The 24,358-nt window shown below is 36.3% G+C and overlaps 1 protein-coding gene across 1 annotated transcript; it reads left to right on the top strand.

Moving 5' to 3' along the window:
- LOC131079418 (uncharacterized) lies at nt 1-23,643 on the top strand. The gene is made up of 2 exons (XM_058017358.2): nt 1-802; nt 21,226-23,643. Exons 1-2 carry the CDS (start codon nt 206-208, stop codon nt 22,501-22,503), a joined length of 1,875 nt encoding a protein of 624 aa, XP_057873341.2. The 5' UTR covers nt 1-205; the 3' UTR covers nt 22,504-23,643.
- Nucleotides 23,644-24,358: the final 715 nt, after the last annotated feature.

Genomic DNA, 24,358 nt, shown 5'->3' with positions numbered 1-24,358 from the left:
TAATTTTCTGAGTTTCATGCCAAAAAGAGAAAGAATTGCTCAACACTACAATCGAACTCAAGAATCTCCGAAATCAATCGATCTTGTTTCGAATGCCCATGTACCAGAATTAAATAAAAAACCCGCCAAATACCCTTAACAGGCCAAAATAATTGTTCCCGTTATCGAATTGCCATGGGCGTGAATTGAATCAGAACACCACCAAATGCCAGAAGAAGCCGGATTAGAAATGACGGCGGCCGCCACTACAGGCGGAGCAGCAGCAGCATCGGTACTATCGTCAGAAGACGCGGCCGCCACAGCGCTGTGCGACCACATACGGAAAAAGGGCTTCCAATCTCACATATTCTCAGACATAACAATTTCCTTCCTCTCCAAAGATTACCCTTTGCATAAGATCGTCTTATCCCAAAGCTCATATTTTTTGTCCCTTTTAGCGGGGCCGTGGAAAGAGCACGGCAAGGCCAAGATACAGCTTCAAATTGACGATTCCAATGTCACTGCACAGGGGCTCGAAATTGCGCTCGCTTATCTGTATGGCGTCACACCCGTCTTGAACGAGCAGAATGTCGTGGCTGTGTTGGCGGCGGGGTGTTTTCTCTGCCTGGACAATCTTTGTGATATGAGCGTGCATTTTATTGTTGGTGATTTGAGGGTTGAGACGTTTCTGACTTACCAGACGTTGTCGGAGCGACATTGTTACGGGAAGCATGTGGAGACTGTGAGGGCTGCCTGCTGGTCTTTTCTTTGCTCTCATGCTGCCAGAGAGCTGCTGCATGTCTTGCCAAAGCTGTCTCTTCAGGTTAGGACAGTTAATCAGGTTTTGGCGAAATTCTGAATTTGTTACATATCCTTTCGGGTCAATTTTTGGTTTTTAATTTTTAAATTAAAGCTTGACTTTCTCTACTATTTTAACAACTTTATCTTGGGTGTTCTTTGGTTTAGATGCCCTAACTGAACCTTATATGGTTTTTTCAATAAATTTTCACCGGTCCTTGTCCATTCATGTTTGGGTATCACTTCACATAAATTTTCTTGAAGACTTGTATGTGGTTTCATGGTGTAGGAGGCTTCGCATCTTGCCTCGTCCATTGGGATATAGAATCTCCTGTCAAGTTTTATTAAGGACCTGTATCTGGCCTTGCCTTTTGGGGTAAGAGTATATGCCACACCTAGAAATGCATGCATTTGGTCTCACCTGTTGGTGTATGAGTATATCTCTTCTGTCAAATTCGCTCTAGACTTGTATACACATCCAGAGTAAGATGCTGTAGTTTTCTGATTTAAGGTCGCCTTGACTGTTGAGATACGCTACACCCAGAATTGGAGATGTGGTAGTTTTCCTGTTTAGGTTGTTGTAGTTTGCCTAGTTTACCCATTCAGAGTGTGGTAGATTGTCTGATTAAACATTAACATTTGTAAATTTTAGTATGCAACACGTCTCATGGGTATTTGAACACAAGTTTCAACTATTTGAGCCGCATTGACTTATCATTCAAGCTCATCTTATTTGACAAAGTTTAATTATTAGGTTTCTAGGGGCATTTCTTTATCGAACTCACTCAAGATATGTACCTGGCCTTGTCTGTTGGTGTACACTATTCACAGAATTGGATTTTTAAGTATTTCTGTTTAGGCATTCAACAGTTGTATATTAAAGAATGTAACCAGAAGTGGATGTGGTACTTTCTCTGTTTAAACATTCAATATTTGTACATTTGGGCACATAACCAACATTTGAAGTGAGAATTTCCATTTCAACATTAAATTATTTGCACATATTACACATGTAATATGTGCCGCAGGGAGTTAACATTTGAATATATTGTATTTGATAAAGTTTAATCAGTAAGTTTTCAGGAGTTTCCTAATTCTCATATGTGGCTTTAGGCCAATTTTTTGGAAGTTTAATTATATCAGGTTTCTAGAAATTTTGTGTACTTTGTTGTCATTTTATGACACCCTTGGTCCATCAGTGAGAACTGATCAGAGAAAAACTCCATGGACCAGTGCTGCGCTAGTTGATCAAGGACAAGGCCAATGGTCATGAAGTTTTAAGTGTTTGTCTTGTCGGAACCAAGTCTTCCAAGTCTTCCAAACCCCGGAAACTCAAGTTTCCCAAGTCTTTGAACCCCGGAAACTCAAGTTTCCCAAGTCTTCCAAACTCCGAAAACCCAAGTTTCTGACTTGCGACACTTCCAGATGGCATGATCAACACTCAAAGCTCTCAATGCTCCACCAACTCTTGTGACTTGTACACTTTTATGGAACTACAGGGGCACATTTAATGTTTTGCAAGATTGCCATCAAGTGGAGTTTAGGGCCATGCTCCTTTATGCTTACTTGATGACCTTCATGTCAAGCTTGCATGCTCTGACTTTGGAATGTCAAATAATCCACCTTCTAAAAGTTCTTTTCTTCTTGGGATTGCCTTGTCAAGGTATGGCCAGGTTGCTTGCACGCACATCATGTTAGGCTTGCGCACTTCTCTGTCCTCCTTGACTGACATTTCACTGTGCACACTGGGGTTAGGGCTTCCCTTCTTTGACCATTGGCCTCTTCTCTGCGACTGGTTTTCTATATATAGGTTGTTAAGCCTCATTGTAAAGGGTTCTCTCCTTGCCGTCTTGAGCTATTTTTGCTCTTTCACTTCTCTTGAAGACTTGTATATTTCTTGCATTTCTGCAACTGTAAGTTTGGCCATTGGCCTTAGAATGAATTGAAATTATCATTCTTGCCTTCCTTCAACTTATGCATCCAGTGTATGTTCCTTACCTTCATCATAGGTGTATGTTTTGTGGCTTCTCTCTCACATATATGTTGTGTTAACTTGTTTTTGAGTGTGACTTGTGGGAAATCTTCTTCCCTTTGACATTCAGCAAATTCTAACCTCCATACATGCGTTGGGGTCATTCATGCAACTAAAGTTTGTGCATCTCCTGGGTATTTCAATTGTTTCTTTGTGTTATTTTTGGGTGGGGAGAGAAACATCTCTTATCTTGGTGCATCCTTTCATTTTAGCATACCTTTCTCCCTTTTTCCTCTACAAGCTGTTAGGGTAGGTTTAGAAGTAGGATTTGGAGTGTTGAGTTGGTTCAACACCTGCACTTGGATTGAGAAGGAAGCTGACCTTCTTCGGAGATTTAACTCCCTTGCGCAAAGTCCCACACTTCGGGGTTATTTCCATGTTTCACAAGGTTGCTGAGTTGATAGCTCAACAAGGGTGCAAACTTTTGTGACAACATACTTGTTATATATTATAATTGTGATATTTCTCATAAGATCACGTTTGTTTTGCTTCTTATTTTTCTGAAATTACACGTATTACTAGGTGAGATTTTGTAGTTGTGTCATTTCTTGTAGAACTCATGGTTATTTTGCTGTTCAATTTTTTGGAACCATGTGTATCATAAGTGTAGTTTTTGTAATTGTGACACCATTCTATCAAGTAAGGTTGTTATTTTGTTTAGGTATAATTATCATTTGATTTTGTAATTGTAATGCTTCTCATAGGATTAGGTTTGTTTTGTGGTTCAATTTTCTGAATTTATATGTATTATTATTATGAATATAAGACATAGTATGATTACCAAGATATTCGATTAATTAACAAGCAGCAAAAGTCTCCTTAAATGAGATACAAAAGATCTATCTATAAACAATAATATGAACAACTAAGAAAGTAGGAGATAAGATCTTATCTAAAAAAATAAAAGAATATTCTTGAAGTCTATCCTAAAGACTTAATTGACCATTACGAACGAAATTTTACAATATTACTTTAACATCCTCCCTCAATGGTCAATCTACTAACTACACCAGGTTTATCTCTAAAAATTTACAAATTTTTCAAGACTCAAGAACTTGGTAAGAATGTCTATAGTTTGGTCTTCAGTTGGACAATACTGCAACACCATCGATCCATCTTCTACAAGTTGCCATATGAAATGACAATGAAGCTCCACATGTTTGGTACACGTGTGGAAGACAAGATTCTTGGCAAGCTTTAGCATCCCTTGATTGTCACAAAACAAGGGTGAAGGCCTTGCTTTAGACGTTTAGACGTTTTCATGCAACAATGACATTTTTTGTAGACCTAGTTTTCTTATGTTGTTCAATTTTTTGACAATATGCTTATTATTACAATAGTTTTTCTAATTGCGATGTTTCTTTTAGGAACACGTTTGTTTTGCTGTATATTTTTTTGAAATTATGGGTATTAGTAGATGAGAATCTTGTTAGAATTTCACATAAACAAGAATTCTACCCAAGATCAAATTTCTAATAGGTAATCACAAAATAGGAATTTGAATACAAAAAATATGAGACCTATATTAGAATTGCTAATTCTATGGAATAGAAGAGCTACAATTTATAGCCTCAAGAGTCCAAAATTCCAAATCCGAGGAGGATGAGGAAGAGGCAAAAAACCAAACAACAAGGGATTGTATTAACAAAGTTTCCAAATCTGAGAGGATAAGGCAAAAAACATAATCCCATGAAAGAAGGAAATGACATGTACTCAATTAACCAATCCTATTTAAGTAATAATTGTACCAACACCCCCTTTAGTGCAACTTAGGGAAATGTGAAATATGAAATAAGTCATGACACCTAGTCTTAATTAGGTACCCATGTACAATGATGATGCCCCTCAAAAGATGAGGAGGAGAAAACACATAGGACAAAACTCCCCCAAGAGAGAGTTAAGAGAGACCGTGCATTTCCATTTCAAGTAGCCTGTTGCACTAGTGGTAGATGCTTTACATTGGATGCAAAAGATGGTCCATGATTGTTGAACAATGTTACTCCCCTTGGGAGGAAACAATGCCAAAGAGGTATGTAGGATATCATTCTAATCCTAAAAGGAAGGAGGGAAGGAAACTCAGAATATGTGGTTTCTCTAGAAGCTACATACGTGTTGTCACGTCGGTGCTAAGATACGCCACAATCAATTCAAGTAGTTCAGGCTAAACTAAAAAAAGTGACAAATGATAACCTTGTAGAAACAGATGTAGAACAAGATCGAAAGATGAAGACGAATCCTTCAAATAACTAGGATCTCCAAGCCACTACCAAATTGTGTCAAATGTTGATAAGATGAATTAGGTGCCATGCAAGGTTCAAATATAGTAACGGTGGATATATGGTGCTCGTGCTCACCATGTGTAAGACAACTGGACAGATGGGAATATGGTACTCTTGTACAAGGGGTGGACATAAAGTAGATGTAGGCAAAGGAAGAACAAGAGGGGCTGAATATGCCCTCATGACATCTAAAGAAGATGACGATGCAACTCCATAGGAGCTGTTATTTAAGAGGAGGTGAATGTCCTCAATGGTGTTCTCCAAGTTTGCAAGACAGGACTCACAAAACAAATCTGCAATGTCTATCAACTAGTCATCCCAAGTAGCTATATCTAGAAGATGATGAATATGATCTTGTTACAAAGAAATTAAGAATCATTGGAAGTTATGGATGCAACAACATTGATTTTTGTAGAAGCAACAAGCAATGGAAATGAGATCTCAATGCATGCCATCTAACTACACTGCTCAACCCTACATGATATGACTGCCCAAAATGTGTGAGTATGAACATTTGATATATTTGTTTATGTTGGAACAGAAGAATCTGATAAGCTAATTTGATTATGCTGAAGAAGTTGTTTAGTACATCAAATTGTTTCAGAAAACATTGATTTTTATCATGATAATTTCTTTCCACAATAACTGCATTTGATATTACATGATTTAGAAGGTTTATGTAGAATACTCAAATGGATGGGAGACTGTGAGAGAAATAATCATCTCCCTTAAGATTATTCAACTATGAAACCAACAAAAGCAAATGAAAAATCATGAGATTACCTCTCAAAATTGATACAATTATGAGACCTCGTAGCAAATTATGATGATGGCACTTTATATTTAGTGTGGTTGCCACTTGCCAAACTAGCAATGTGATGTTGATCTTAGTTTATTTTGAATGCCAAAAATAGGCCATAGAGATGAACTGTAATTTTGATACAAAATGGGATAAATTAGAGTGCACCAATGAAAAGTACACAAAAAATTGTACCCAAAAGTGATACCTATGAAATCTTGAAATTCCTCAAAATGAGAATTACTTAGAATCACCTGATGAGATAATTTGCAATTTGTGGGAAAACTAGACCACCAAAATCAGTAATCATCTGCCCACCATAAAGCTGTTGAATTTTTTTTGTATTTCAAATAAAATTGTTTGAAAGAAGTAAAAGTGAGCAAGAATCGAGCCTCTGAGGTTCAACACTAAAAATCAAACTACATTGGAGAGGGGTCAAGTTGGGAGGGAAGAAGATGATGTCATGCTAACATCAGTAGAGGAATATTCCAAGATGCCTCCAAAAAATTGCCTTTAGTTTGCCATAAAACTACCTTCTTTATTATTTAAAGCTGTTGATTTAAATTTTGGAAATTGTCAAATTCATCAAGAAATTGTTGGAGGGATAAAAAGGTGGTTTGGTCATGGGGGCAAATTATAGGGGGCATTGTCTTGGTGGTGATTTTTGGGTTGCATGGAAGGCAAACCACTAGCGATTTGCAAGTGGTTTAGCCCTTGCTGCAAGTGGTTTAGCCCTTGCTACAAGTGGCTATAAGAGTTAGGTTAGGGAATTTTTAATTTATTTTTGAGATTTTTTTAGACAGAGCTATATATTATGGCCCACAGTTGTACAACCTTGAAGCCACAAAAATTTTGCCCCAAATTTGCTTGAGCCCAATATTGACAAATTTTATATGAAAATGGGGGTTTTCAGGCCTTCTAGATGCAATGGGAGGGTCTATCTGGTCTGAAAATGTCTTAAAAACAAGTTGTATGCTAGATTCAACGATCGACTATCTTGTCCCACCCAAGTAATGAAAATAAATTACCCAAATAAACTTAATATGATAAGGTACATTAAATAATTACACCAACAAATTCATGATTATAATTGTGACATGTCCTCTAGAATTAAGTTTGTTTGATTTTCAATTTTTTGTACCTTATGTGAACCTTCATTACTTTAAAGATTAAATTTTTGTCTTTAACTTTGTCTAGGTGTTCAATTTTTGGAAACTATGTGAATTGTTGGTTAAAATTTTGTGTTTGTGGCATTGCCTGTAAGGTTAAGTTCGTTTTTTGTTGAATATTCCAAAATCATGTGAATTTCAATTATTAGATTTTTATATTCATTTTTTTTAAATCTTATATTTTTGAGATAAAATTAACCTTGGCAGGTTTGTTTTGTGGTGAAGTTTCTTAATTCATATGAACTGTTAGGATTTTACTTGAATTTTATTTGAATCTTTACAAGTGAGATCCCCTATTGGAATTCTCTTCATATCTGAACATTTATAATGGGGAGCACAATTTGTCTGTCTAAATGCTAGGGAACTTACATTGGCCAGGATTGAAACTTGCTAGAAGGGCAAGCTGCTGGAATCAAAATTCTTTAAATTACCATGGGTTGAAACTAGAATTTCTTTGCATAATTAGGTTTTTAATGAGATATCTTTTCATGGGTAGGTTATATATTTTTAATGATGTATTAGACTTTTATTTAAAATTAGTTGTTAGGTTATTAAAATGTTTACTTATTCTGACAATATTTACAGCATTTAGTTTGTTTTTTAGTTCCATCTTCTGAAATTTCATTTTGGTTCCTGCATGGCCAATTTATTTTATTTTTGACGTACAAGATGGGTGCCTAAGCTCCAGGGACATGCCCTTGGGGAGTGTTGTAAACTTCTTTACATTGTGACATTTCTCATGTTTGGAGTTTGTTTGGCTGCTGTATCTTCTGAAATATGTGTAAAGTATTTTTTTTTTAATGAAATTTTGCTGAAATTTATTGATCCTCTTATGCTTCAGTAGTTTAAAGTGGACTAGAACTCCATCAAGGCCGAGTTTCTTAGCTAACATTTGAATATGTCTTTGACCAAAACCAATAAGATGAGATCACAAGATTGCCTTGTATTCAATAGGTCATCCTCAACTTAAGTTAATTTTTGTGTTCTTAATTCATTGCTTCTAAACAATGATGCCTGCTTATTTATTTTCTTGCTTTTGCATAGCAAAATGGATGCAAAATAGTTGATTCTTATCATTTGTTTGCTAATGCATTTTAGTTCAATTGGGTTTATTTTGAGAATGAGTCTCCTCAGTTGTCTTGTGAATGGAATGGAACTACATATGCCAAATTTTGGTAGACTGGTGTTACCAGTTTGGCTTTGCTAAATCTGGAAGGCTACATAGATTCCTCAGTTTACTTACTAGTCTGCCTGAGAGGGCTTGACCTTAGTCACAATACGCTCATGGGAAACCTCCTACAATTTTACATGCTGTTTAAAAGGTGCAGGTTTGGGGGGCACGCCCATCTTCAGGATGGCAGGGCACCTGAATTCAAGAAAAATAAAAGGGTACATTCAAGACTTTCCTATTTCATCAAAAAGGGAGATGGGGAAATGTTTCATCCTTGCCCCCAGAATGCCCCAGATGGATGTGTACTAGTGTAGGCTTTGGGAACATGTCTTGGGGAGCACTTTAAATGCTCTGCTGTGACATCTTTCAACATGTTGAGTTTGTTTAGCTGCTATATTCTCTGAAATATGTGTGAATTATTTGATTTCCTTATGAATTTTATTGCTCCTTCATGTCTTAACAAAGCTATCCAATCAGGTTATGTTATTGCTTTTTTAAGCAATTAATGATGTATTTTAATTGTCAGTTTTTTTGATTAATTTATGATTATTGCTTAAGGGGACATAGCATGTTTGGCTATTTTAATTGTTTTGCACGGTGTACTTGTACAATGGTTAGCTTGTCCTTGAAAGGATTATTTTGTTTTTTACCACCTCTGAAGCATAAAGCTCTGTTGGGAAAGTATCACTTCATAGCCTCTTGTAATGCCTTCAATTTCTGTCTTGTTCTCTTCTTATATAGAATCTTATGCATTTCCAAAACTCTCATAGTATCCTAGCGTCTCTAATCTTTACACCTTCTAGTTGTTGGGGCTGTCCAAGGTGGGACAGAAGTAGCAAGGCATATTGCCTTCTTTAGATTTTCCTTATCTGTCATTTTATTTTCTCTCTCCATTGCCTGTCATTGGTTCTTTGAACCTTGAATGGAAAATAATGATTCAAGTTGTGAATGCTGAAGCTTTTCAACCTCCGAACTCTAATATATGCATTCCTAGCAGAATATTGCATTTTTGTTGAATAAGGAAGAGCAGAAATGACTGTCAATTAAATATTTAAGAATTTCATTAAAGCAATCCCTCATATAGGCTTTGACAGAAAGGCCAAGGGGACCAAATTATAACATAATGAAATCGAAGAGCCTGCTATGATTACAAGCAAGTTATACCATGTCACTCAAAACTCATTGATAGTTAATAACTAACGACACTGTATCAATTAGACATAACCTAGTGATGGTAATGATGGCTATCTCAGTCTAGCTAACAAGAGTGTTTCAGTGGGGATTCTTGGCAGTCCACATATGGCATACTCACCGACTCGGGAAGTACAATACAAAATGAGTTTTTGATCCATTTATTTCTAGAAAGACTCGCTGAGTTTCTGGTGGGTACTTGTTGGATTTTTGGCAATTACTTGCTAGAAACTTGTCGAGTTTGACAAAGAAACTTGCCAGACACATTAAAATGCAAAACACGAAAATAAGGCAAAAAAAAGCGGAAATATAGTCAAAAAGGTCACGATTTTGCCCTATAAATGCATGGACGCTCCCTCAAGCTTCCTTGCATAACACTTGGAGAGAAAATATTATTCATAAAAAATGTGCCAAATACCTAATTTCTTTGTTAAATCATAAAATTGTGAAATGGTACGCGACAAGAAGTTTTGTGTTGAATACCAAGGGTGTTGCCCCTCGACCCTGCTAGGGGCATTGTCCCTCGACTCCCACGAGGAGCGTTGCCCCAAAACCTCAACGAGGGGTGTTACCCCTTGACCCCATTGGGATTTCAACTCCTAGACCCCCATTAGTTATTGGATCTCTTCTCATATAAGAAATTTGATTACAATGAGGGGATTTGGGAGTGGAAACCATAATTGACAGCTTAGACAATTTTCTTTATCGCTATCATAATATTATTGATCATTGATGAAGTATCATACTAGGAGTACAAAAAAGTCAAATGCCATTATTATTATTATTATAAAATATAATACAACCTTCAGCCTTGCAAAAGAAAGGTAGACAACAAATTAGAGGTGTTCATTGGTTTGGTCGAATCAGAGCCACAAACACATCCTTTAATGTTGAGCGAGGAGCTACAACCAAGTGCAAAGATTAGAACCTCCCCAAGTTTTCACCAGACGTGGGAAGAGGAAGGTTGTAATGTTCCCTATTGGGACTTTACTCAATTTGCTCTAGAATTCCCAAATAGGGTTTGGATTATGCTCGGGAATGTAAGATATCAACTTAGTATCTCGATTTAGAGCCTGCAAATAGGTTAGTTTTCACAAGATAAACATATAGTTCAACAATGTTAAAAATAGGATTCTAATCAACTCAAGAATATTCATAATGTACATGCGAAATTCCCTCAAGCTTTCCCCTAACAACCTATCCACATTATGAAGCAACCTGGGAGGTCACACAAGGTGCCTTGAGGTTGTCCACCAAGCCCAGAAGCATGGAATGACAGCCACCATTCGGCCTCCCAGCCCCACCCGGGGTTACCCAACTTGAATGGACCCTTAAGCCTCTTGCTCTCCTCATATACCCTAACTCTCCCCTCCATAATGGAACTGTAGTTTGTTGAAAGTTTAAAGGAATCCTTATCTCTATTCTATGAGGCAGAATCATAGTAAGAAAACAATATATGCATATATATATATATATATATATGTTCTATATAATATTGTACATCTATCAAATGAAGGACCCATAATAAATCAACCACATTATTATGCATTACACTTCATACCGCAATATTGGATTACTATATATGCTGCTGGTTAATGTATGTTTTCTGAGTCAGCACTCTTCTTAGATTGAATGCTTATTAAATTCTCCTCTTCCATGCGGTGTTGTTGCTTTATATTCCTCCATTGGTTGTGAAAGGTTATGTTTCTCTTCACAGTGGTGGTCTTTGGGAGGAGATGTGTCCCTTAATCCATCGCACGACCAATCACTTCTTCAGTTTGTTATTAATTATTCTGACCATTTCTTACTCGTGCTTTAGAGGAGTTCACACGTAATTATGGAAGAGGATTGATCCCTTAACCAATTCTTATGATATAGGGTTTGCTCTATACTCGACCGAAAGAGATAAATCGATTGCAATGAAATGGTTAAGTCTTACAGGTGTAAGACAATTTCATTCTCCTGCCTTGATGTTCCTCCAATGTCAGGTTGGGGCCATGATAGGAAGGATGTAATCCTGATGCAATTTATGAATTATGATGATGATTTTCAAAGGCAATCATCATAAATTCATAATAGTTGCTAGATAACTATTGTATCAGGATTTCACACGATGATGCAATTTTGTACTCAATTTGTATTCAAATGAATCAAATCTAATAGAAAACACTTTTGTACTCATTGGATATATTTTATCTTTGAATTTTGTCAAAAAAATGTGTTTTTTAAGAAATTTAAGCAATTTTTTAAGTTTTGAGTTCTTACTGAGCTTTTGCCAAGTGGAGCTTTTTGTGCCTGGCGAGTTTTTGCCCAGTCTAAGTTTTCCAACTATGGTTAGTACAACTCAATTCAAACTCTAGATCTCTTTTCCCAAACAGGGTACAAGGAGTATAGATTCCAATTGCATATTGCATCGCCTATATTATACATTAGCAAAGATTAGTCAATTAAATGTCTCAATGGTTAATAATAGAATTTCAATTGTCTTGGTACAAACAAAGATAACAACAGATGTACAGCTATTTACTTGGAGTTAGTAAATACTAGACAAGTCAACTGAACATCATGAATTTTACACAACCAGGACTGTAACTGCCACTTTATAATTGTTGTAAATCCATCTATATGATTCATCTCTAATTTTAAATTTGAGTCTTCAAGTCAGGTGAAAGTTGTGCTAAAATGCTCAAGTTTGTTGGGGAAAAACATCGTTGAAGTGCGTGATAGTTTTGATGGTGGCAATATGGCAGCCAACATAAAACTAAGAAAAAGTTACTCATGCAAGACTTGTTAACATGCATTAGCCAAAGTATTAAAATAATCCTTTCAATCATATTTCTGACCAAGTTCGTTCCTGTTTTCTACACTTATCGGCCACATATTTGATTGGAAGTCTACAGGATTCATACTAAATAGGATCCAACCACAAAAGCCAGGAGCTCTAAGATAGTCAAGGCATCTATATATAGTAATATCCAGCACATAAACTAGGTAAGTTCAGTCGTCGAGGTTCAAGCCAGCCATTCATGCAAGAACCACTATTCTGTGGCTCTTCCCTCTGGAATCATGGCAGAAAAGCATTCACCTGAGGTCAGTAACAAATCAACAATCAAGATCAAATATACAAGAAGCAAGGACAAGAAGTCCGTTGAGCAGCATTATTCAAGTATCCATGGATCATAAGGAAATTTCCAAAATGAATTTTCATAATACTCCAGTTCAGGGTCCTGAGTTTGTTGTGAGTGAACTGTGGCCAAGATACAAATGAAAATTAGTATTAAACTTTGTGCGTAACTTTCTTCACCAACACCCTCCAGCGATGATTATAATTGTCACAGTATCCGCTATTTAGTTAAAAGGTCATTGCCAAGTATACACTGCAGGTCTGCTACAGCAGATAACAGAAGATACAGAATTTGCTCCTTTTAAGGCCTCAATAATACAAATCAGATTCATGTTCAAACAAGCATCTAGTTATTATACTCTTTGATTCTTCTCCTTCAGCTAGAATGCCAATTACTCAGTCAAGGAGATGGAAGTACTAGGGTTCAACATGGATCCATTGGCCCATGACAACCTATCACTTTTGCCATGGAACAATGGATGCTTATTTGAGCTGTAACCACTCTAACTCAAAATACAAACAAACACATCAAGTCAAGTTATATTTCATGGTTAATCTTATTCGTATCTAACTAATCTAACTAATCTCAATCCTCTGGCAGTACATATTCATTTTAATACAAGATATTCACCATTTTCCACCGTAGAAAAGATACACACCGATGCCCTAAAAATTAACAAACAAAGAAGAAGAATTAGCAAAAAGATGCCAAGTTGTATGATACACCTGACCTTTAGATTTGAACAGCTCCAATTAGGAAAGTGTATTTTCATTATGCTGCAATAGTGTCATGTCTTCTTCCTATCAGCCCATTTTTGCTATTAGCAAACTAAGCCAATCCCCATTCCAAAACAAGGCCAAGCATTTATTAATTGCCATTTGAAGGCAGCCCGTGGATGCATATCCTTATAACTCTGTGCCTTCACCCAAGTGCATGGTTTCTTCACCAATGCAACTTAAAAGGCAACATCCAACATCATGCAACCGCATAATAATGGAGCATGCATGCAATATGCCCAAATGGAATCCCATTTGAGGGTTTAAGACTTCAATTTAATGCTTCAAACTCAAACTCCTATTCTATGCTTTCTGCTTCAGTTGCATATCATTTAACTGATGCATATTTAGGTCAAGGTCGTGAAGCACGGTTGAAGGCTAAGCAGTCAAGTGCTTTCCTTTCTTGGTATACTTACTAGTATGCCTCGCCTTCCAGTTTATGGCTAGTAGAGTGCTTATAGGGTTGAATTACCTTCTATTTTACGGTCAATACCTCTTTCGCTCTATTGAAATTGTTAATGCTTTATTCATAGAGTGATCCAATGAAGGGAGTCATTGTCATTGAATAGTAAATATAATATTTATGATTTAATATTGCCAAGTACTGGGTGAGTTGTCGCAAGTTTTTTCACCCTGCGATCGCAAAGTAAACTCTCCTGGTTTTCTTGGTTTTTTTTTGCGAGTACTTGTTGAAACTCAGCAATTCCATGTGAAAATCTCTATGTTGGATCATGACGCAATTTTGACATAGATCAAATGCGATTTTGATTCAAAATGATGCAAACTTGGAAAGATGCATTTTTTTCTCTACCAAACCTCCATTCACTCTTCCACACCTCATACAACATATAGCAAATAGAGAAGATTTTTTAGGCAATTCTCAGGTTGAATCTTTTTCCCCCACTTTTTTTAAAATTTAAATTTTAAAATTTTTTCCTAAGCCTAAACACATTGTACATATGCAATTTTTTTTCTAGTGAGGTCTTTGGTTGTGGCAGGGGGCTACAGACAGGCCCCTTGCAACTGTTTGCCATTTAGGCCTTCAGCTGTTCTTGACACATATGGTTCATGTGTGTAGCTAGCTGTTAAACTGCTTTATCAATGTTGGAAGAAATAAAACTGACTTCACATACCAACATTGAATTGATTCAATTTGCTAAATTTGTGATCTGATTTATACTAAGGGGAGATTGGATTGTCAGTGGATGAGGGACTCATAATCGAGTGTGAGGATCTTACCTTTTTCTGCCTGATTTTTTACTAGAATTGGGAAGAGGAAATTGTAAAAACTTGTGATTCTTTTTACTTGCCTAGATATGCGGTATATGATTACGATTTAAAAAAACAATCATTATAAATTCATATTAGTTATTAGTTAGTTGTTAGCTATTTGTTTCTAGCTTCACATGATGATGTGATTTGTAATTCATATGTATTCAAGAATCAAATCTAATTTAAAACACTTCTCCCTGGATTTTTAGATTCATTTGATACATTTTGCTATTTAATTTAGCAAAAAAGTTGTTTTTTTAAGTTGCCAAGCTTTTTGCCGAGTTGTAAATTTTGGGCTTGTTTAAGCCTGCAAACTATGATTGAACTATTCAGGGGAAGATATCATGCTATTAGCTAAAAATTAAAATTATCATATGTAATGATAATATTGTTTATGCCTGTTTCTTTGTCTAATTAATAAAATCTAAAAATCTCATTTTTATCTACAACAAATTAATAAAAAAAGTTGTATACGCTTATAGTATTTTTATAAAATAATAGTAGCATCATAAAACAAACTTTTACTGTACAGTAAACCCAACATTGAGAAGTCCACGACTTTTTCTATTAATGGGCATTGTGTAACAAAATAAGCTTCTACCAAAAACAAAAAACACATTTTGAAGAACCTCACATTGTGTTACCTGTCTTCCAGTAAAAAAGCACTCCACTACAACCTAACACAAAATATACTATCCGTCCAAAACTTTTCAGTCAAGTAGTCCTAGTTTCAATTTTCCTATATGACAACAATCAATTAGGTCTTGTTTACAAACCCCAACGGTCAAGGAGTAAATAAAACCTCATCAAATGCTGTAGAAATGGTGGTGGCAACTGCAACAAGCAGAGCAGCAACATTAAAATCATCAATGGAAGAAGCTGCCACCATATCCCTGTGTGACTGCATATAAAAAGGCCTCCAATGCCACATATTCTCAAGCATAACAATCTTCTTCCTTCAAAGAGTAAGACTATCCTCCCCATAAGATTTTCTTATTCCAAATTTCATGTTTTTTGCCCCTTTTGGCAGGGTCCTGGAAAGAGCAGGGCGACAATGCATCTATCTTGAATGAGTACTGTGTGTAAAACACCAGTGGTGTCTTGGTAACGGGGCATTTTCCATCTAGAAATATTTGCAATATTAGTGTGAGAGCTTATCATTGGTGATTTGGGGTTGAGATGTTTGTGACTTATTAGATGTTGTTGGAGTGGCATTTTTATCGGCAGCATGTAGAAATTGTGAGGGCTGCTTGCTGGCCTTTTCTTTTCTCTTATGGTGCAAGGAAATGGCTATATTTTTTGCTAAAACTGCCTCTTCAGATTTGTTTATTATTTTTATTTTATTTTTAATTAAATTATTAGATTTTTAACTTTTTTGTAATTTAAATATGTTCTTTCAAGTCATTTGTTTCTTGTTTTGTGTAGTTTAAGTTATATTTATTTTTATTGATAAATTCTCCTTGTGGAATGGTATTCTACTTAGATGCCATGACTGAGATATAACGCTTCAATCAATTTGTCTTAGCATTGCACTTGGCCTTGTTTGTTGAGGTACTCATCACACTTAGAATTGGATGTGGTAGTTTACCATATGAATACTCAACATTTGTAAATTTAACATGCAATTAAAATCGGAAGTGGTAGTTTACAAATTTAAACATTCGACATCTGTACTTTTAACCATATACCTCACATTGAATGACATAGATGCATTATAACATTCAACATTTGTGTATTTATTAATATAATGTCTCCTAGGAATTTGAACATTTATCTCCTCTATGAAATCCTCAATGATTTACTATTTGAGTTTATCCTATTTGACAAGTTTAATTATTAAGTTTCTGAAGTTTTTGTAAAAGACTTTTCCAAAACAGCTTATCATTGTGGGCCAAATTTGTGTGATAAGTGTAAAGGTCACTATCAAGTGAGACACAATTTTGGTTTATGCGATCTCACTTACAAAGATTCAACATCCTTGATCCACTTAAAGATGCGGGCAAGCAAGCCTTGCCCCATGGAAATTGATGAGAGCCATTTTGCTTAACATCAATTAGAGTATGCCAAAATTGGCTTTTGGCTTTTCTTTTTAAAGAAGGGAACTCCAAGAGAGGTGTTAGGTAAGCTGGCTTTTTCAAAACCCATTTGCTTGGAGGGAAAACTTTGTTTGTTAGGATTAGCCTCCAAGAAGAAATGCTACGAATTCCTTTGTTGATAGCCTGACCCAAGGCATCCATGAAGATTTAGAATAAGTCTCCTATTTTCTCACTTAATGGAGATGAGGCTTGCATTTCTTTTAGCACACACCTGTGTTTTTCCGCCTTTATTAGATGCCCTATGGCTCTTACCACAATGATATAAAGATATGGGGATAATGGATCCTCTTGTCTCAATCTTCTTTAGGATGGGGAAAATCCTTTGAGGGATCTATTCACAAGCATTGCAATGGTGGGCGTCATATAACATTGTTTAACTCACTTTTTGCATTCAAGAATAGCCAAATCAATTTAGAAGCTCATCGCTTAAGACCCAAGGGACTTTGTCATACGATTTTTAGATATCAAGCTTGATTAACATTCCCTTTCTCTTGCTAGTTTCCATTGAGTGGATCTTTGAATGTGCAAGAACATTAATGTATGTGATTTGATACCCTCTAGCAAAGCCTCCTTGACTTTATGAGATTAAAGTGAGGTGTAAGGATTTTTACTTTGTTGTCACAACCTTGGAGATGATTCTGTATAAATGGTGCAAAGAAGAGATGAGACAGAAGCCTTCTGGTTTCCTTGCTTCACTATTTTTAGTAATTAAAGCTACAAAGATTGCATTAGTTTTTTTGGACTGCTGAGATGACTCCATGCCATCTGCAAGGTTCCCCATTCATATCATATGTGGCTTTTTTAATGCCCTTGTTAATGCCGAGAGGCATTCTACAATGGCAGCAAGGGGTGGAGTGTAATGGTGTGTGTGTTAAGAAAACTTCTTACCTTACATTTGACAGCCATTTGCATGTCAAAATATTAATATTTAATAATAAACATAATATACAGCACATAACTATTTAAAAAAAATAGAACTACCAAAATAATGAATGGTGGCATTTTGAAAAGTAAAATTAAAAGTTACAGGGAAAAAAATTGTATTACCAAAAATTAAAATAGATCCAAATTGATATCTCTCAGCATTTTTTTAAGATAGTGTTCTAATAGGGAAATCTTTTTCATAAGATCTTTTTTTTTTGTTACCCAAAGGAGGTATCCCCGTGACCCAGCCCAGCGCCCAACGTTCCTTACCTTGGTCTTACATTTTTTGCCGATTTTGTTAGTTAGATTTGGGAAAGGATTTTTTTACAACATTAGATTTTTGGAAGACTCTCAATTGACGTTGCTTTCAGAAATTATGTCTTCAAGGGATTGTACCGTTTCTTGTTTGATTTCCATAGGGATTTCAATCATAGTTCTATCATGTATTTCAAGCCTTCTAATATAGTCAGTTTGTCTCATCTTATTGGCTTGATAGAAGTTGGTGTGTCCATCCCTTTCTTTCAATAATCTCATTCTTGACTTTTGCTTCTAGAACCTCTCACGTCTACAAGCCTCTTAAAGATTTTGAGTTGTTTCTTCCTCTACTTAAAGTTTCTCACTTAAGGCACCCATTTAGATACTTCTATAAACTTTCTTGCATCTAGGCGTTAAAGGTTCGCTATCTAAAAGTATTGTTGAAAACTTATTTGTTTTTGAATTTGTAATCTCGTGTAATGTGTGACCATCAGAGCTTTCTATTTATGTGCTTATTGGCCATCTGATAGCATCTTTAAGCGCTTTTGCTAAATAACTTGAGCATATCTATGTCCTTTTGACATGTTTATTGAAGTTTGGGTGGTCTAACCATTTATATTCAGATTGAAAGAAACTCATACCACTTCAAGTTTTTTAATTGATCAAGTTTGTGAAAGTTGTTTGTTCTGTTTCCATTCACCATTTTTTATTTCAGCATGTAGTTGGTGCTTAGTTAATAATTGATGCTAAGAATCTATCAAAGTAACTTTCGAATGGAGGTAACACCATTAGGCCCATTTGACCAAGTAAACCTTCTTGTCACAGGTCTTATAACTTAATGTCAGCTGCAAATTTATGGAAATATAATTTTTCTAATGTTGTGTTTTCCTATGTTTTTCTGAGCAATCCAACAAGGAGTTAGTCATTTTTGTTAATCCAGTTGTTTGAGTTGATGAGGGTGTTGCATCATTAAAGTTGGTCCCAATAGGTTTTTTTGTATGACATAGTTTGGGCATTAGAAGTATATAAGAAAAATGTAGACAATGCATGGTGTCGTTTGCCTAGTATGTAATCCAATTAGTAGTGGGCTCAACAAAATGATGCCAAACCTCTCTAGGGTTCCCAAAAATAACCAATCCTTTGGATTGACCTTTTGATTCTACTCCTTCTACATCTATGCATAGCTATAATTACATGCTCTGCTGCTAAATCAGCTCTTTACTCAATATGTTTGCTTAGAGGATATCAACGGCTTTGGTTTCTCCTGCAATTGTTCTTGTGAGAAACCTCTTCTTTTGTGGGGCATGGAGCACCCTATATTCTTTGAAATAATTTTCGTTTAGAAGACTGAGCTCTCTTGGAATCCCATGATACCAATTGTAGCTTGGTTGTAGTCTTGTACTCTTTTATTTGGGTTATTGCCGAGGGCTTTCTTGGAATTTTAAGATTTCCTTATTCCCAACCCCTTTCATCTCTGTCTTGGAGATTCTATACATGTCTTATCTAATTATCTCTTGATCTCTGCCATGTGCTTCCATATGGAGGTCATAATTGGTTCCTTAAAATTCTCTGGATTGTTCTTAAATTCACCTTGCCTTCTATTTTGTACCTTTTCTTCTAGAAGACGTGTTTTATACTAATTTCTCCATTTCTTTTTTGTGGAATGGGAGTGTCTTCTGTTTTGTTGGGAGGGGATGCATTTTAGATCCTACAGGGTGATAGGATGACGATCCCCTTTCCTCTGCCTATCACTGGCAAGAATATCAAATTCTCTGGCAGCAGATTTCCTTAGTAGAGTTCTTACAGAAGCAAAATTAATACAATTGAATCCAAGATCCTATTAGACTTATTTTACACAGCTTCAAGTAAAGTTCCTTTAATCTCTTTGGTGGTTCTCAACTTTTTGGGACTAACATCGGACATTCCTGCTATTTAAGATTTATTTCATGCATATCATATCCCAGATACTGGATTGCCACATCCCTTCCCCTAGTACATATACCGGCATACCCAGCATGAATATAGGCACAATATGGCTAGGATACCCTACCCACCTGTTCCCAAAGTGTGAACAAACTCGGAGCTGCACCAGATGTGCCTGGATTCAATGATCATATTGACTGTGCCTTATCTGAAGTTTAACATTTTTAAAAATAAAAATTTGAACCCTAAGATGAAACCTTAATATTTTGCACAAGTCTACTTGCAAGCAGAGGTAGGTTCTTTGATTCAATTTGACTTATGTTTTCCCTGTTGATTTTAATTTCCCTTTCCCCTGTTTTCTGTAGCCTGTAGATGCCTATTTCAAGGTGCATGCTGTGTGGCAGAGTCAATTCCTTTTGATGTGACCACGGAGTCATATTCTTGAACACCTTTTTTTGGTTGTCCTGATTCGGTAGGCGGTAGCCCTCGAAAACATGGGAAATTTATTTCTGGTCAAAGAAATTAAGTTTAATTTTATCTTAATAGATAGTAATGCATTTGACAATGTTTGTATCTGTTATATGAATATCGATCATAGCGTCTACTCCAAAGATCACTGGTAGTCAGCTGAAAGGAGCAACATCATATACACTTTCTTTCTCTTCCTTCTCTTCTCCAGAAGTGATCACATTCCAGTAAACTTGTTCCTGCAGCTCAGACCTTCACTTGATACATATGGGTGACATATCATAGACAAGGTGGCATCAATCTGCCTTCATGATCGATCCCTCTGCAACAAGATGAATGCTTCTTGAATTCCCTGTGTGACTCAGCTAATTTATTATAATTCCTACATGGCTGCATTCTATCCAAATGTTTGGGGTTGCACCAAATGCTTCAGCTCCATGTATACCTTAGCACCTATGCAGCCTTAATTCCTCATATTTGTTTTCTTTCCAGCTTTTTTCCAACTTCTTACTATGTTCTATTACTGAAGAATTCTAGGATATACTTTTTGAACATTTTTACATTTATCCACTTGGCATTTCTATGTACCGCATGTATCTTTTAACTTCATGATGGCACAAATGCAATAAAATATCTCATTCTCTGAAACATGGATCCCATACAAGATGCTACTATTATGTATCAATAGTTTATTTTCATCTCCTACATTCCTTAAAAGCATCATGGAGATATTTGCTATTTCTATTCAAAGTTAAAAACAAAATTTGTGTTTGAGACATTTCCAAACGAGATTGGTAGTATCTGCACACAAGTACGTTTGGGCAAGATTTGTATTTGACATTTTATTTTTTACTTTTTTTGTGTGCATGCAAGGAAGTCGTAGAAATGTTTATTTGCAGGGAATATCTTTGTGTTAATCCTTATTGTTCATATACATTAACAGTCTTATGTTTGCCATCTTCATGCAGGTTCTCTGTCGGCTTCTTAAGTCTGATGAGATTTGGGTTCCAAATGAATTAGAAAGGCATAAACTTGCAAAACAGGTTCTTATAGATTGGAAGATTGCTCGAGTGAAGGTGGCCAATACTCCTACAGATTCAGCAGCCTCAAAAAGACACAAGTTAAAGTTCACATCAGCTCACAAATCAATAAGGAGTAGGAGTTTGCGGTGTAATAAGCTTAATTCAAAGATTAGTAGAGGAACCAAAAGAAAAGGTTCTCCTGTTTGCTCAAATGAGATCTCGTCACCCCAAGAGAAGGAAGTTGACTCAGAAACTGACCTCCAAAAGCTGAAACGGCTGTGGGAAGAAAATGCTGCAGATCCTTCCTATGGATCACAGGATGATTTTGATATGTGTATTGATTTGTTTACTGGGAATGGAATCATATATGCACACATGGAGGTAGATGAGCTGTTTTCAGTGAAAAAGGAACTTGAAGATGCAAATCTACCTTCTGATGCTATAAATGACAGTATATGGCAAAATGCGTTGTTAAACAAACACTTGGTTAGGTTGGGTGAAAGTCACACTCGTGGTACTTCATCTGATGACGACGACTTAGAAATGGATGATGATGAGGATGACGACGATGAGGATGATGATGAAGATGATGAGGATGAAGATGAAGATGAGGTTGATTATGATGAAGAAGAAGAATCAAGTGATCGAGATTCTGATGATTCAAGTTCAAGGAATGCAGTGACTACTGAATCACCCAAGAGATCACGGGTTGAAAGCTGTTCACTGGTTTGCTTCTCATGCTTAGAGTTAGATAGTCCCGAGTCAGTTGAATCAAAGAGAAGGAAGACAACAAGTGGCTTCACATGGGCAGCCAAGCCAGATATAGGAATGCGACTAAAAGATTTTCCTCCTTTCAGATTTGGGGTGGAATATATTTGGAAGGATAAAAAATGGAATTTGGATCCTAAGCATAAAAGTCTCTTTTATGCTGGTTCCTTGTGGACGATTGCTGTCACTTATGAATTGGATAATGGCTGGCATTTTGGAGTGTATTGTCAGAGCAGGAAAAATGTTTTTGATGCATACCCTTATTCTGATACTAGGAAGAAGGTACGGTTCATGGCAAGGCTACACCTTAAGACAGCTTCAGGATTGTGGCGAGTTACTGGAACTGGTCTACGAGGTGACTCAAGAAACTCAGTTGGAATGCAATTGACGGCAAAAGATATTGTCCAGGATGAGCCTTTGAGAATTTCAGCTGCAGTTCAACTGATTGATGATTGATCATATTTCCAGCTCTTCCTGTGGTTTTCTTTTTTTCTGAATATTATACAATCTAAATTTAAGCGTTTTTATGTTTACAAGGGCAATTTTTGTGATAGGTGAAGCATTTGATTATCCCCCTGTCATTGCCGTTTTCTTTCTCTAGAATGGATTACCATTAAAATAGAGTTCGGGAGCTGGAAAAATGACAATTTGAATGTTTTGACTGGAGCCCAAAAATTACTAGGTATGATATATGCTGGATACAAAGATTCACACAGAAATGAAATCCATTTGAAAAAAATTGACAAGGTCAAACTCTATTACTTGTAACTTTGTAAGTATTGTTTGTCCCCAGTGTTATAGCCCTGCAAGTCTACGTTTGTACAGAAGGCGGTGTATTATTGTAAGCTGATATAAGTATTTATAGCAGTGTCATTTTCAGCTTTGACACACCAATCACTTTGGGATATAGGCAGTGCCTGGACCTTGAATCTCACAGTATTTTACACAGAAATCCATTTTTTGGTTAATTGGCAAGAACATATTTTGCGGTAGAAGTTTCACCACAGCTTGACAGCATGGGTCCCAGCATGCTCCGGTTACCCTTATGCTTGCACTACATGGCCTCTGAGGGTTGAATTTGTGTCTAGCCTGAGCAAGTTCTCAGGATTCCTAGATAATACTTTTATATTTGTGAATGGCAGTCTCATGAAATTAGGTGTGCTATAATGGATGAAGGCTTTATAAGTAATTTTGGCACTCTTTTTGATAAATTGGGTCTCAAATTGAAACGACACATCCAAGTTTTTGTCCAGTTTATTTAATTATACATAAGTACTGTACCTATTTCAAACGACAAAATGATTTACAGGATCTTGTAAAATTGTATGCATGTTTTAAGGGCATTTTTTAAGTAGTCTGTTGGGGTGTGGTGACCTTCCAGCAAGTTGGAGCACTTATTTCCACGTGGAATATGTTCAGATGTCATGGGCTTGCACCTCACAATAATGTCAACTACTTTGCAAGAATAGAGTCTGGTCCCTCACCGGGAGTTGGTTAATGGGTGGTTTCGGATGCCCAAAATTTCTAAAAAATATTTTTATTATAGGCCTCAGATGTTCAATTTGAGAACTTATATAATATATATCCTTTCGAATGCGTATTTTTTGTTGTGTGGTAAATAGACCCGATTGGGATCCTTTATTGATTTGATGGATCCATGCATGTCAGTGCCAGTGTTTGTCTGCAATTAATGCTCTTTGTTCATTTAAGTTTTCATTATGCTAAAATTTATGCAGTTTATATTGCAAATCATTGTTACTAGGAGACCGTCTCCTACCACGTGAGACGGGCCTCGGAGATGGAGATGTGCCTCCAGTTGCAGAGACGTCCCTAGAAACTTCCTGACACATAGGGTGCTTTTGGCTGCCGTCTCCTGCTGTCTCTGAAGTGTCCTGACCAGAAATTGACTTTTTCTTGCTAAAAAGCTTAGAGCAAAACACAGTAAATGGCAAAAAAGGAAGGCAAATAAATAAAATAAGCCTGCAACAAAGTCGCAGGGAAATAACTAATAAGGAAATTGCATCGTAGGAAGACAAATCCATGCAAAGTTATAGTGATCGGATCTACTGACAGTGTAGACTTTGAGAGGGACATGAACAGTTGTATGACTGATTTCCTGTCACTGTAATGGTCTAAAGAGAAATTGCCTTTACTATTTACCCGACAATATTGATTGTGCTGAACAACTATATTTCCTTACTTCTGCTGAACAATTAAGACTAGCTATGGTACCAGCAGTATAAGCAGTTGTAATTTCAATTTTAAAGTTAATGTTAAATTTTACCACTGTTTTTGTTTTCAAATGATATTT

This window comes from Cryptomeria japonica, chromosome 6 (genome assembly GCF_030272615.1).
Source record: "Cryptomeria japonica chromosome 6, Sugi_1.0, whole genome shotgun sequence".
NCBI lineage: Eukaryota > Viridiplantae > Streptophyta > Pinopsida > Cupressales > Cupressaceae > Cryptomeria > Cryptomeria japonica.
This window is presented reverse-complemented; position numbering and strand designations above follow the sequence as displayed.